Genomic DNA, 13,443 nt, shown 5'->3' with positions numbered 1-13,443 from the left:
AGACCACCCCCTAAAAGAGCGTAAGGAAAACCCCAAGAGGCAAGACCAGGGGAGATCAAACATGGTTCCTGCTGGACTCTTGGGAGTCACGGACTGCAGGGAGCCTAAAAGGATCATCACAAGGCTCATGGTAGGTCTGGTGACAGCAATGCACCTCACCAATGCCATGGGGACAGACTCTTGCATGAAATGTTATTATCCCTTGTATGATGGGAAAAATCTAGGGTCCCTGGTAAGGGTCCACACAAATTTGAGTCCTTCTTGTTACAACAAATCACAATTAGAAGAATGCCAAGAAAACGGAAAAACATATTGGATTACCAGAAATACGGCCACTTTTAGAGAACGTCTTTTGGGAGACTGTCCCATGAGGGATACTTGGCTGTGCTTTGAAAAGAACGAACCAGTAAAAGGTGAACCTGATGTGGTAAAGGAGAAAAGAGTGGACATGAGCGTGGGAAATGAAGAATGGGAAAATTTGAGTGGGAAGAACTTGTTCATTGATTTAGTTGAAAACATCAGCAAGGAATTAAATATAACTGATTGTTGGGTATGTGGGAGTACTAAAATGTCTGATATTTGGCCCTGGGAGGGAATTAGCTTGAAACCTCGAGAAATTTTAAGCATAAAATGAACTGGGGAAGGCCAAAGAACACCAGGGTATAGGAGAAGGGAAAAATGGGAGTTAAAGGCTAAGGTAATTGGGGAAGACTGTATTCTACAAACTGGAAAAAGATATAGAACCCTGGTGGGGCGGATGGCATGCAAAAGATATAACAAAGAATCTAGGAACTAAATGGGTTCCCCAAGAGCCCAACCTAAGATATTGATCCTTAGAGAAGAGGGAAAAAGGGTGCATTCATCACAAAGGGTATAACCTTTATGAATGTGCAGAAAAAGGGATCAATCCCTTCTGGGGAATTAGAAGCCTATCAAAGTATTGTGAGAACCCTTATTAAGACAGGGAGGGTTTTTGGGAAGCCCCAGATGATTTCTTTTGGATCTGCGGGGATGCAGCTTATACACATCTACCAGGAGACTGGTCAGGTAGCTGCACGATTGGGGTGATAAAGCCAGCTTTCTTCCTGCTCCCAAAAGAGATTGGCTCAGAGCTTGGAGTACCACTATATGACAACCTAAAGAGGCCCCTAAAAAGGAAGAAGAGGAGTGTAATAAGCACAGGAGGGACCCAGAATTGGAAAGGAACAGTCTGGACCCTGGAGGAAATAATAAGAACTTATGGGCCAGTGACCTGGGCCCAGGATGGGTCCTGGGGATATAGGACCCCAATATACATGTTAAACAGAATAATCAGGCTCCAAGCTGTAATTGAAATAACATCAAACAAAACAGCCCTGGCTCTTGATCATATAAGTGACCACCTCTCCCAGACCCGAACAGTGGTGTACCAACTCCGACTGGCAGTAGATTACCTTCTCGCTGATGAGGGGGGAATCTGTGGGAAGTTCAACACCTCTGAATGCTGCCTAGAAATAGATGATAAAAGTGAAGTAATCTGGAACATTTCTAAAGAGATCAAAAAAATCTCCTACGTAGGGAACCAAGAATGGATGCCGATCCTGAATACTGATTGGTGGGATAGTTTCTGGTCCTTTAAGGGCTGGTGGGAAAAGGTGGCATTCATTGGTATAGCGGGACTAGCAGGACTGTTGTTTCTTCCCTGCATCATCCCGTGTTTGATCAGAATGATTACCTCAGTAATTCAGTCTAGCAGCACGATCTACAACTCGTTAGAAATAACCCAAGAGAAGGGAAAAACTAAGATCCTAATGTTAGAAAGTTCAGAGCTGAAAGAAGCAAAAAGGGTATATGACCAATACCAAAGACTAAAGAAGTTTCACTACCAGGAGCCTGAAACAACAAGTTGACGCAGGCTGATGCCTGGTCAAATTAAAAGAGGGGGGATATTGTTATAAATAAAAATCCCAATGTTCAAATTATATGTTCCTGTTTCAATCCCAGTTTAGGTCCCTGGATAAGGGGTTTTGGTGTTGTTAGTCCCAAAAGGGTTCACTGTTAAGAAGTTCATATTTGTTTTCTTTCTTTTTGGTGTTGTAAGTCCCAAAAGGATTCACTGTTAAGAAGTTCGTACTTGTTTTATCCTTGCATTTGTATCCCCATCCCTTATTCTCTTCCAACCCGTCAGGCAATTTAGCCGCTGCTGCCCAGGATGAACTTCCCCATTTCCCATAAAGACTTGCACATGGGTGCATATTAAAATCATATTACCACCTGGGAGCAAAGACAGCCCTGGACAACGAGCCACGCTCAGGGAACATCTGGAGGACCCCACTGTGGAGGCAGCGGGGACCTGGGGAGACAGGGTGTGCCAATCCCAGTCCAGCAAGCTGGTTGCCATGACCTGGGCAGGATTTGAGAGGGAAGACACCCCTAGACCTTTGAGCCTAAGACAGAGTCTCTGGGTGATCCTGGCGAGGATAGAGGCTCCAGTTCTGCTGACAGTGGATGACGACAGGCCTGCGTGATCCTCAACATCGACCACAGGGAGCAGCGGCGGCGTGCACCCCAAGCCCCCACCTCTAGGCCCAGTTCTCTCTAATAAAGGCTTGTTAAAGGGAGCAGAAGGTCTCCTGGCCCTTTAATTCACCGCACCTGCAGTGCCGGGGTAGGAGGCACAGCTGGGAGGAGGGAGGGGTGCCGGGAAGCTGGTTTTAGGGGTATTAATTTACTTCTCACAATCCTTCACTGAGTTTTTGGAGTTTTCTGCCAGAAATCTCTCTCCTCCCCCACTCATACACAGGTATTTGGGGCAGTTTTCTCCTTTTTGGGAGAAATCCGAGCGATGCACTGAGGCACCTAATTAGAGGTGGGAGAAGTGAGGCTCCAGGGCTTCCCGCTGAGCCGGAGCCACCGAACACCCAGGGCAGGGAAAAGCGGGCCGGGAGCTGCGGAGAACTTTGTTTGTGTTCGGAGCTCAATGGCGGCTCGGGCCGGGCCCGTTCCAGGCCTGTTCCTCATCTTCGCCCTTCCCCTCACACAGCCCGGGGCGGGCCCTGAGAGCGCGGGGCGGGGCTGTGCCGTGTGCAGAGCCCGCCGCTGGCTGCGATTGGCTGCTGCTGCCGTCACTCGTGGCTCTGGCGCGCGCTGATTGGGCAGAGCGGGGACAAGCCCGGCCCCGCTGGCGCCCCCAGAGGGGCCGTGGGGCAGGAGAGCCGCCATTGCCGGAGCGTCTGTGCGGGCCCGGCAGCGGCGGCAGCGGCCGGAGCCCGGTGAGGCGGCGGCGGAGCTCGGAGGCGGCCCCAGCCATCGCAGGTGGGAGCCGCGCTCGGTTCTGCGGGGGCTCGGGGCTCGCTGCGGGCCCGGGAGGGGGCGGCGGGGGGCTGTGGCGGGTGGCTTGTGCCGTGGCCGGCCCGTGTTGGCCCTGGCGTGAGGGCGCTGCGGGAGCGGCTGCCCGCGGTCTCCTTCCCGCTGGGGCCTCGGCAGGAGCCGGTGCCGGAGCAGCGCTGGCTCGTCCCGGTTCGTGTCGGTAGCCCGGAGGTGGCTGCGCTGTGCCCGGGGCTGGGCGGGAAAATTCCCGGCGCCAGAGGTTTGTGTGGCCAAAGGAGCCCGAGGAGCGGTGTGAGAGTGACTTTATTGCTGCCCAAAGGGAGAGGCCGTGGGGCATTTGCCGTGCGCTCTCTCCAGCTGCTGGAGGACGCGGCCTCGTTTTTGTCCTGATTTTCCCGGCCGCGTGTCCCTGTCCCTTTCCCCACTGGCGGAGGTGCTTGGAAGGTTCAGACTTCCCCATCTGCCTCCTGCATGTCCCGGTTAATATGTACCCCCCACTTTTGTATAACATCCGATATTGATGGCTCTGTTAAGTCTTGGTTCTTCTGGAAGTTCAGGAATTTAGCGGGACTTTGTCAGAGCATCGGTCCTTGTCAATTGGTAACATTTTCTGAAACTGATGCTTTCTCCCATTGCTTCCTTATGTGCAAGTCCCTGGCCCAATCTGCAAGCAGATTCACTCATTGGCTCTGTTTTTTCTTCCTGGGTGTTCTTTGATTTTGGGATTGCTCTCAGTGCCCTCATTCTCTGTCCTTTTGTAGCCGTTTGTGGCTCAGGAGGCCTGGCTGCCCCCTGCATCCCCTTGCTCAGCTGCTGAATGAGCTGCACTCAGCAAGGTGTGTGCATGGTGAAAAGATGAGAGTTGCTGTAGAACATAAGAGGAGAAAGTGCATTCCTTTAACCCATGGTCTGCCAGGGAACCACAGAAATGTTGCCCATGCCCATCCTTTCCACATTTGGACCGGTACATGAGCTCTTTTCTTATATCCTTTGTTATCTGTTTCTCCACTTTTCCTCTGTGATCTATTTGCCAACAGCAGTTTGAGTCATTTAACTTTCCACAAACTCTGCCTCCTTTTCCTGCTAAAAGATAATGTGACTCTATCCCATGGTGAAATGTGTTCCTCATCTGGGTGGATTGGTTGTGAAGAAAGTCAGGAACTGGAGCTGTCTGGTTGGGTATTATTTTGAGGACATCATGTAATCTAATTATACCATGGAAATGATAATTTAGTTCTCTGGCTCCAGATATGAATTTGTTAGGGTTCCCAGGGGCTGGCCCATGGTGTTGCAGGATTTGTTCTGGTGGCTGTTCATATTTTCCCCATTTTTGGGTATTCCCTCCAGCCAGGGCTGCATCAATTTTGGGCTTTTCTCTGATTAAATCAGCACATACTTGGATTCCCAACTGATTTCCCTTAACTTGGGGTAGCAATAAAACCCCCAGTGCTCTAATTCATCCTGGATAACATAGAAAGTGAGAGCACAAGTTGAGGTGGGGACTGGGATGATTCTCCCCCATTTTTTATAGTGAAATTTTCACAGCATTGTCCATTTGCAGTTTTCCTTTTTAGCTTAACCAATTTCTGCTGCAGTCAGATATCCTCACCATGGGCTCTGCCTTTAGCTGTGCAAATTCTGCCTGTGCCCCCAGGCAGAGCTTGGGGTGAGGGGCAGAGGAATTCAGCCCAATTCTTCCCCCAGGCAGGAACACCCTGGTACATTGTCCAGGCTTTGCCCCAGGGGTGTTAATTTGCATTTCTAAAGCTCCTCTCCTGGCTGCCTGGAATGAAGCTTCTCTTCCGGGGCAGCCATGGGATGACTCACATGGAGGGCTCCCTCCCCCATCTGCTGTTTCTTTGTTGTTTTTTTAAAACAATTTTCTATTAACTGTTTACATTTTAAAGGGCCTCCTTTCAAGGTCTTCTAGTTTTCAAAATGCAGCTTAAAGGTGAACATGGAAAAACCCATACCGTAATTTTGCCATCCCTAAGAGCCACGCACAAACATAAAAACAAAAATTAGAAAGCAATCAAGTATTTTCTTTTTCTTCTCTGACTAAACACTGATTCTCACACCCCTGGCCCAAGCAGAACTGACAACAGAAAAGTAGAATTACTGCAAAAAGTTCTTCTAATGGTGTAATCCTTTCACTGAAACTGTGAAAAGCAAAAACTCTCCAACAATGTCTCCAGAGAAATAAGGCATGACTTGATTCTGAACAGAATCATTTCAGCCACACGTATTCTGCATGTGCAGAGAAAATCATTCCATGACATGTGAGTTTTACTAGATGTTTCCTAAACTTTATTCAGTCTGAACCCATAGAAATCCATTGGTTTAGTGTTCATTGTCTCCAAGTTGTGGAGTCCTTAGTGTTTGGTTTCCTGTTGCATCCGGATTTCTTTGTCTCTGATGTGAATTAGGTCTGCAATCCTGGATTTCCTGCTCAGCCTTTTCCAGACCCCCTTGGATCCCCATTCCTGGGCCCTGGGACCCCCCCGCATCTCCTTGCCCAGCTCCGGGACCCCCTGCAGCCCCTTCTCCTGCACCAACAGCGCCCTGCACCCCCTTTCCCGGGGATCCTCCCCTGGCAGCCCCTGGATCCCCCGGTTCCGTCAGCCCGGGGACCCCCGGAGCCCCATTCCCGGCCATCCCGGGGCACCGCACCCCCAGGCCTCCCTTTCCAGGGAAAGCCGAGCTGGGCACGGGGCTCTCCAGCCGCTCTGGCATTTCTGATCACCCAAAGGAGAGGGAGAGAGCAGCAGAGAGAGAGAGGGAAGGAGATTGGGAATCGGGGCTCGGGCTCCCAGCGCCCGCTCCTGCTCCGCCGGGGCTGGGGAGCCGCAGCCGCAGGAAAAATGGGATCCGCGGAATCCGGGGCTTCCCCCGCTTTGGGCCGAAGCCGGCGGGTTCCAGGCAGAGTTTGGGCGCAGGGCCCGGGAGTTGAGCCCAGTTTGTCCCGGGGGTCCCGCAGTGCGCGGCCGAGGAGGGTCCCGGGGGATCCCGGGAGGGGATCCAGGGGAATTCCCTGGAATTGCCCCGTCCCCTCCCCCCGCGCTCCCTCGGGCACTTTCGCTTCCGCCTTGGCCGCCCTGCGCCGCCGGGATCTGCCCGGCGACCGGTGACGTCACTGCAGCCTCGGGCTGCCACTGGCGGGCAGCAAAGAGCGGCGCCAATGGCGGGGCCAGCGGGGAGCTGCAGATGCTGCAGCAGCGGCACAGCCAGAGCGGGGCTGAGCGGGGGGAGCCGGGGCTGGGGGATCTGTGGGGCTGCGATGGCAACTGTGGCATCGCCATGGGGATCCCTGAGATCCAGGCTGAGGGATTAACAAATTCCCTGGCTCACAGCTGCAGGGAATGTCTCCGGAAATATGTCAGATATGGGCGGGAGGTGCTGGAGTGTAAAGATGGGGAGGGCAGAATTGCCATGGGAATATGGGAATTGAGAATGCAGGATTTGGGAGGGCAAAATTTGGGAACGTGAGAATTCTCATGCAAATTCCATGGATGGATTTCAGACATCCCATTCCCGTGAGATCTCCATGGATGGATCTCACTGCGATGCCATTCCCATGGAATTCCATAGGCAGATCTCCCCATCCCGCAGCCATGGGAGCTCCAGTCCGGTTCCCCCCCAACCCCATCCTTGGGATCACCCTGTTCCTTGCCATCCCCACCCCCACAAGACTCTTGGGGGTCCTCACCATGACCCACCAAGCCACCCCCAAACTCTTCCTGGTCCCTCTTCTTTCCCCCATAACGGGAATTCCTGGATGTCCCCCTGTGTCCCCTCCCCCAGGACTTTGGGGGTCCCACCCGACCTGTCCGTGCACCCCCAGATTTCTTCCACAGCCCCCCTGTGATGGTGGAGGGTGGGGGCCGAGTGCTGGTGCCCCCCTGCCTGCGGCAGATCCAGCGGTGAGGGCAGTTCTGGGGGGTCCCTCAGCATTTGGGGTCCCTGGGATTTGGGGTGACCCCCCGGGCCCCCCAGGATCTCCCTGAACACGCTGACGCTGCCCGTGCGCAGTGAGAAGGTTCAAACCCGGCACAGGATCCCCAGCACTGCCACCCGCATTGCCCAGGTACCCCCAAACCTGCCGAGAACCCCCAAAGCCCCCGGGACACCCCAACCTCCCCTGATCCCCAACACAGCCCTGGATGCTCCAAAAACCCCCCAAGACAACAAAATCCCATACAGACGTTGAGAAGGTTCATACCTGGCATGGGGTCCCCATGTCCATCACCAGCAGGTTCCCCAAAACAGCCTTGGGACCCCCAATTCCACCCCCGGGATCGCCCAAATTCCCTCATCAGGACCCCTGTGAACCCCCTTGGGAACCCCCCAAAAACCACCGTGGCCCCAAAACCACCCAGGACTTCTGAAAATCCCCAGGAACCCCTCACAAAGGTTTGCACCCAGCATGGGGACCCCATCACCTTCATCGGCATCACCCAGGTACCCCAAACCCCTCCCGGGACCCCCAACCCCTCCCGGGCTCCGCTGCCGGAACCAACGGGAGCGGTGTTGCCCTTTTAAGAGGAGTTACAGTGGGACCCGACAACACCGGGGGCCCTTAAAGCGGCCATGGTAGAGAGAACCCCCAAAATCCACCCTGGGGGACAAAACATCCCCTACAGGGGCTTGGGGTGGGGACACCCCTAAAAATGTCACTTAAAGCCGTCATGATCCCCCCTCAAAAGGGGCTTGTGGGGCTGCGGCCGCACAAACACCCTAAAATGGGGAGGAAAAAACACCCCTGTAGTGGTGGGATCCCCCCCAAAAAAACTTGAAAAAGAGAAAAACTCCTCTTGAGAGGGGCCTGAAGACCCTGAAAGGCGCTGGAAGAGGGACAAGATCCCCTCCTGTGCTGGGGCCTCCCCGAGCCGGGAACTCTCCCGTTCCTGCACTCGGGGGAGCCCCGAACGACGGCGGCTCCTGGGCTGAGCCCCCCTCAGCCGGGGCTGCGGGGGGAACTGGGGGGGCTGGGACGGGGCTTGGGGCTCCTGGGGTGAACTGGGGGACCCTCAGTGCTCCCACCTCCCCCTGTTCCCCTGTCCCGCCCCGTTCCCATTGTTCCCCCAAAGCTCCGCTGCCCCCAGCTCGGTTTGGGGGGGACCCAGCCCTTTCCCATCGTGTCCCGGCCCGGCCCCGCTCACCCGAGGGCTCCGAACCGCGCACAGGGACAGAGGAGGGACAGAGGAGGAGGAAGAGGAGGGACAGAGGAGGAGGAAGAGGAGGAGCAGGAGGAGGAAGAGCTGGAGCAGGCAGAGGAGGCTCCACCTGCACTCCCCGCTCTCTGCATCTGCAGCTCCTTCGGGACCATCGCCCCCCATCCCGCAGGTGCCCGGGGAGGGGGAGCTCGCCCCAAATCCCCCGGGGCTCCCTGGCTTTGGGGTTTTTGGGGGGGATGTTTGGGGATGGCAGGGCTCCAGAGCCGAGCCGCAGATGCCCCTCGGGGGCACCCCGGGGGTCCCCGGGAGGTGTTTTTGGGGGGTCCCGGTGGCGGTGGCGGCAGAGCCCCGGCAAAGGGGCCGGGGGGATGCGGGTCCGGCATGGCCGGGAAAGGGGTTCGGGGCTCCCGGTGCCGGCAGTGGCTGCTCCCAGCATTGCCCAGTTGCTCTCCCCGTGTGGCTCCAGTTTCCTGTGCACCCCACGATAAGCCAAGTCACTCCCAGTCATTCCCTATTAGAGTACAATTTGTCTCCATTTTATCCCATTTTCCACAGTTTTATCCCATTTTTGCTCTATTTTTTCTAATTTTATCCCATTTTCATAACAATTTTCCCAATTTTTATCCTATTTTTTATTTTTCCCCAATTTTCCCCCTTTTTTTTCCTTTTTCCCTCAATTTCCCTTTTTTTATCTCATTTGTCCTCATTTTTTCCCAGTTTTTCTGATTTTTTTCCTATTTTTCCTCCATTTTTCCTCAAATCGTTCCCCATGTTTTCCTATTTTTCCCATTTTTTTTTTCGTTTTTAATCTATTATTTCCCCATTTTACCCTATTTTTGCTCCATTTCCTCCCAGTTTTTTCCCCATGTTTACTCCTATTTTCCCCAATTTCTACCATTTTTCCCCCATTTTTGCCTCGTCTTTACCATTTTTATTCCCATTTTTATCCCAGTTTTCCTTATTCCCCCCCCCCCATTTTTGTCCTGGTTTTATCTCATTTTTCCACAATTTTATCCTAATTTTCTTCCCTTTCTTTCTCCCATTTTTCCCAATTTTAACTCCATTTCCATCTCATTTTCCTCAAATTTTTCCTATTTTTATCCCATTTTTTCCCTATTTTTTCCCCATTTTTCCCCATTTTCCTCTATTTTGCTCCATTTTTCCTCCCATTTTTCTCACTTTTCTCCCATATTTTTCTAATTTTCCCCAACTTTTCCCCATTCTTTCTCAATTTCTATCTTATTTTTCCCCATTTCACATTATCTTCGCCATTTAATTATCTCAAAAATTGAAATTTGGGGGATAAATAGAAATTTTGGTGGGAAAAAAGGGTGCTTTGGGGGCAAAACTCCATGAATTTGAATCACAGCTTTCCCGTGATTTTTCCATGATTTCCAGCTGGAAGGAGGCGTGGGATTCATCTGAACATTCTGGAAGCTGGAATAGGACCAGGCTATCAACCTTCCCAAAAATTTTGACCAGCTCATCTGAAATTCCACCTTTCCCCACTCCCTGGATTCCCAGATCTGGAAATTCTTCTACAACCTCCCAGGCACGCAATTCCCAAAATTCCATGGAAAAATGGGATAGGGGGATTTCATCCTGTTCTTTTCCTGATTTTCCCCAATTTTTTTCTCTCTTTGTTTTTTTTCTTATTTTTTCCTGATTTTTCCCTCATTTTCCCCTGAATTTTTCCCATTTTTTCCCCCATTTTTTCCTGATTTTTTCCTCTTCTTTTCCCAAAGTTTTCTGTCTTTTTCCCAACTTTTTCTCCAATTTTTCTGTAATTTTTCTGGTTTTTCCCATTTTTTTCACGATTTTTTCCCCTGTTTTACCCATTTTCTTTTCCTGATTTTCCTGCAATTTTTTTCTTTTTCTTTTTTTTTTTTTTTTTATTTTTTCCTGATTTTTTTCAGGTTTTATTCCCTTTTTCTTTTCCTGATTTTTTTCCTCATTTTTCAAACAATTTTTCTCGAATGTTTTTAAAATTTTTTTCCTGATTTTTCCCTCTGATTTGTCCCAATATTTCCCCTTTTTTTTCCTAATTTTTCCTGATTTTTTCCTGTTTGTTTCCTTGATATTTCTTGGTTTTTTTCCCAATTTTTTTCCCATTTTTCCAAAGTTTTTTCCCTCACTTTCTTTTCCTGATTTTTTCCTTGATTTGTTTCCTTGATTTTTCCCAGTTTTTTCCCAGTCTTCTTCCTCTTTCTTTTTCTGGTTTTTCCCTGTTTTTTCCCAATTCTTTTCCTAAATTTTTTTCTTGATTTTTCCCCGTTTTTTCCTGACTTTTCCCTCTTCTTTTCGCAATTTATTCCTCATCGTTCCCCAATTTTTTTCACAATTTTTCCCTGATTTTTTCCTGTATTTCCTAATTTTTTTACTGATTTTTCCTGATTTTTTCCAGGTTTCTTCCCTCTCTTTTCTGGATTTTACCCAATTTTTTCTCAATATTTTTCCTGATTTTCCCTTATTTTTTTTCATAATATTTTCAATGAATTTTTTTTATTTTCCTGATGTTTTTTTCCAATTTTTTCCCATTTTTTTTCTCAAACTTTTCCTTGATTTTTGTGTTTTTTCCTTTTTTTCCCATTTTTTTCCAGATTTTTCCCTTATCCTTTCCCTAATTTTTCTGGTTTTCCTCAATTCTTTCCTGATTTTTTTTCATTATTTTTTTTCTGATTTTTCCAGATATTTTTATCCTTTTTCATTTCATTTCCCTGATTTTCCCGTGATTTTCCTTTTTTTCCACATTTTTTCTCTGATTTTTTTGCAATTTTTTTTCTCAAATATTTTTGGTTTTTCCTTCATTTTTCCAATATTTTTCCTAATTTTTTCCTGATTTTTCCCAGGGTCTTTTCGGCTTTCTTTTCCTGATATTTTCCCTGATTTCTCACAATTTTTCACAATTTTTTTCATGTATTTCCCACTTTTTTCTGATTCTTCTCTTTTCCTTTTCCAATTCGTTTCTAGCTTTTTCCCAATTTCTTCTCAAATTTTCCTAGTTTTTACCTGATTTTTCCTGTGATTTTTCCTATTTCTTTCCAGATTTTATTCCTCTTTCTTTTATGGATCTTCCCCAGTTTTTCCAAGTTCTTTCCCAGTTTTTTTCCTGATTTCCCCAATATTCTTTCCAATTTTCCCTGGTTTTTCCTGATTTTTTCCCCATTTTTTCTGATTTTTCCCAAATTTTTTTCCACTTTCTTTTCCTGACTTTTATCCCCAATTTTTCCCCATTTTTTCCTTGAGTTTTCTCTTTTTTTCCCCCCAAATTTTTCCTGGTTTTCCCCAATTTTTTCAAATTTTCCCATTTTTCCCAAATTTTTCCCAATTTTTTCCTGATTTTCCCCTGATGTTTTTGGATTTCACCCTGATATTTTTCTGGTTTTTCCCTGAATTTTCCCTTCCATTTTCCTTGAATTTATCCTGGGTATTTTTCGTTTTTTCCCCAATTTTCCAGTTTCCTTCACACTCCCAGTCTAATCCCAGTAACTCCCAGTCTGATCCCAGTCACTCCCAGTCTGATCCCAGTCACTCCCAGTATGAGGCCAGTGGCCCCCAGTTGCTCCCTGGCAGTGCCAGTGTGACCCCAGTAGCCTCCAGTGTGATCCCTGGGACTCCCTGTCTATCCCAGTATATCCCAGTCAGCCCCAGCACGCTCCCAGTCATTCCCAGCTCCTCCCAGTTGCTCTCAGCATGATCCCAGTTGTTCCCAGCCACTCCCAGTCAATCCCAGTATGATTCCAGTCACCCTCAGTGGGATCGCTGTCCCCCCCAGCATGGGCCCAGCTGCTCCCAGTATGATTCCAGTATGATGTCAGTACACATCCAATACAGTTCCAGTCATTGCCAGTGTGATCACACGATGATCCCAGTCCAAACCAGTCCCTGCCAGTGCTGCCACTCCTGGGATCCCCCAGCCCTCTCTGTGTTCCCCCCTCCCACATCTCCCCAGAGGAGCCCCAAGGGCTGGCAGTCCCCAGCCAGGGTTCCCAGCCAGCCCCAGGTTGGATCTGCAGTCCCCAATTTTCCCAGTTTCCCTCTCCTTTTCCCCGGGCCGGGTTCCCCCCGTCCCCAGCGGGTGGGAGCAGCGGAGAGCCCCGCGCTGCCCATCCCGACCTGTCCCGGCTCCATCCCCGCTCCTGCCGTGGGCTGTGAGGGGTTTGGGAACGGGGCACCGAGGGTGTCACTGCTCCTGGGGGGGGAGGAGGAGGGATGGAAGAGGAGGAGCAGTAGGAAGAGGAGGAACAAAGGAAGATCAGGGAAAGGAGAAGTAACCACAAGGTTGAGCACTCCCTGAATTCATAGCCCCCCACCTGTGGGGTCATTATCCCCCATCCCACAGGTGACCAGGGAAGGGGAGCTCAGCCCAGATATCCTCGGGGGTCCCTGGGTTGGGTTTTTTGGGGGGGATGTTTGGAGAATGAAGAACTCCAAAGCTGAGCAGCAAATGCCCCTTGGGGGCACCGTGGGGAGTCCCAGCATCCCTTATTGAGGAGATGGAAACAGGGGGAACTTTTCAGATTCCTGGCACTCCCAGCAGCCTGAGGAGGGCAGGGACTGAGCAGACAGAGGACCCCCAGTACAAGCGTGACCCCCAGCAGCTGGGACAGGGGGAACCCCTGAACACCAAAGGGGAGAGACCAGAGATGGGGAACTCCTGGGAGGCATTTTCAGGGCTGAAACTTGGTGTTTGGGGGATTTATATGGGCACCATTTGCCCAGTGACTTCTAAAGGTGGACTTGGAGAGAGGAAACCCCCTAATTCAGTGTGCTCATGTGTTGTGTTTTTCCCCAAACCAGGATCTCCCATTCCCAAGCCTTGGCCGGATGGAGAAGGAGGCTGCAAGGAAGAGGAAGATCTCCCAGGACACCCAGGCAGGTGAGGAGGAAGTCAGTGCCCCTTTCCCCCTCTCTCCTGCTCCATCTCCCAGCCCAGCCTGGCCCCCGGCTGCAGGACAAC

General features: G+C 50.4%; 2 protein-coding genes across 5 annotated transcripts in view; both read left to right on the top strand.

Moving 5' to 3' along the window:
• LOC147645216 (uncharacterized) overlaps positions 1-13,443 on the top strand; it is a 220,440-nt gene that overhangs the window by 81,553 nt on the left and 125,444 nt on the right. The gene's annotated exons all lie outside the window — the stretch shown is intronic.
• The window catches only part of LOC147645220 (uncharacterized), a 170,070-nt gene that overhangs the window by 154,655 nt on the left and 1,972 nt on the right, over positions 1-13,443 (top strand). Inside the window, exons 1-3 of one of the 4 annotated variants that reach the window (XM_086874824.1) lie at positions 6,829-8,652; positions 9,882-10,035; positions 13,284-13,362. In XM_086874824.1, the coding sequence (XP_086730950.1) occupies positions 13,311-13,362 (52 nt within the window). In that variant the 5' untranslated portion in view covers positions 6,829-8,652; positions 9,882-10,035; positions 13,284-13,310. Of the gene's footprint in view, positions 1-6,828; positions 8,653-9,752; positions 10,036-13,283; positions 13,363-13,443 lie in introns of those variants that run through there. The other 3 variants (XM_086874825.1, XM_086874822.1, XM_086874826.1) reach the window with 3 other exon arrangements.

Source organism: Cyanistes caeruleus, unplaced genomic scaffold, assembly GCF_971803275.1.
Source record: "Cyanistes caeruleus unplaced genomic scaffold, bCyaCae1.hap1.1 HAP1_SUPER_30, whole genome shotgun sequence".
In the NCBI taxonomy this organism is placed as follows: Eukaryota; Metazoa; Chordata; class Aves; order Passeriformes; family Paridae; genus Cyanistes; species Cyanistes caeruleus.
This window is presented reverse-complemented; position numbering and strand designations above follow the sequence as displayed.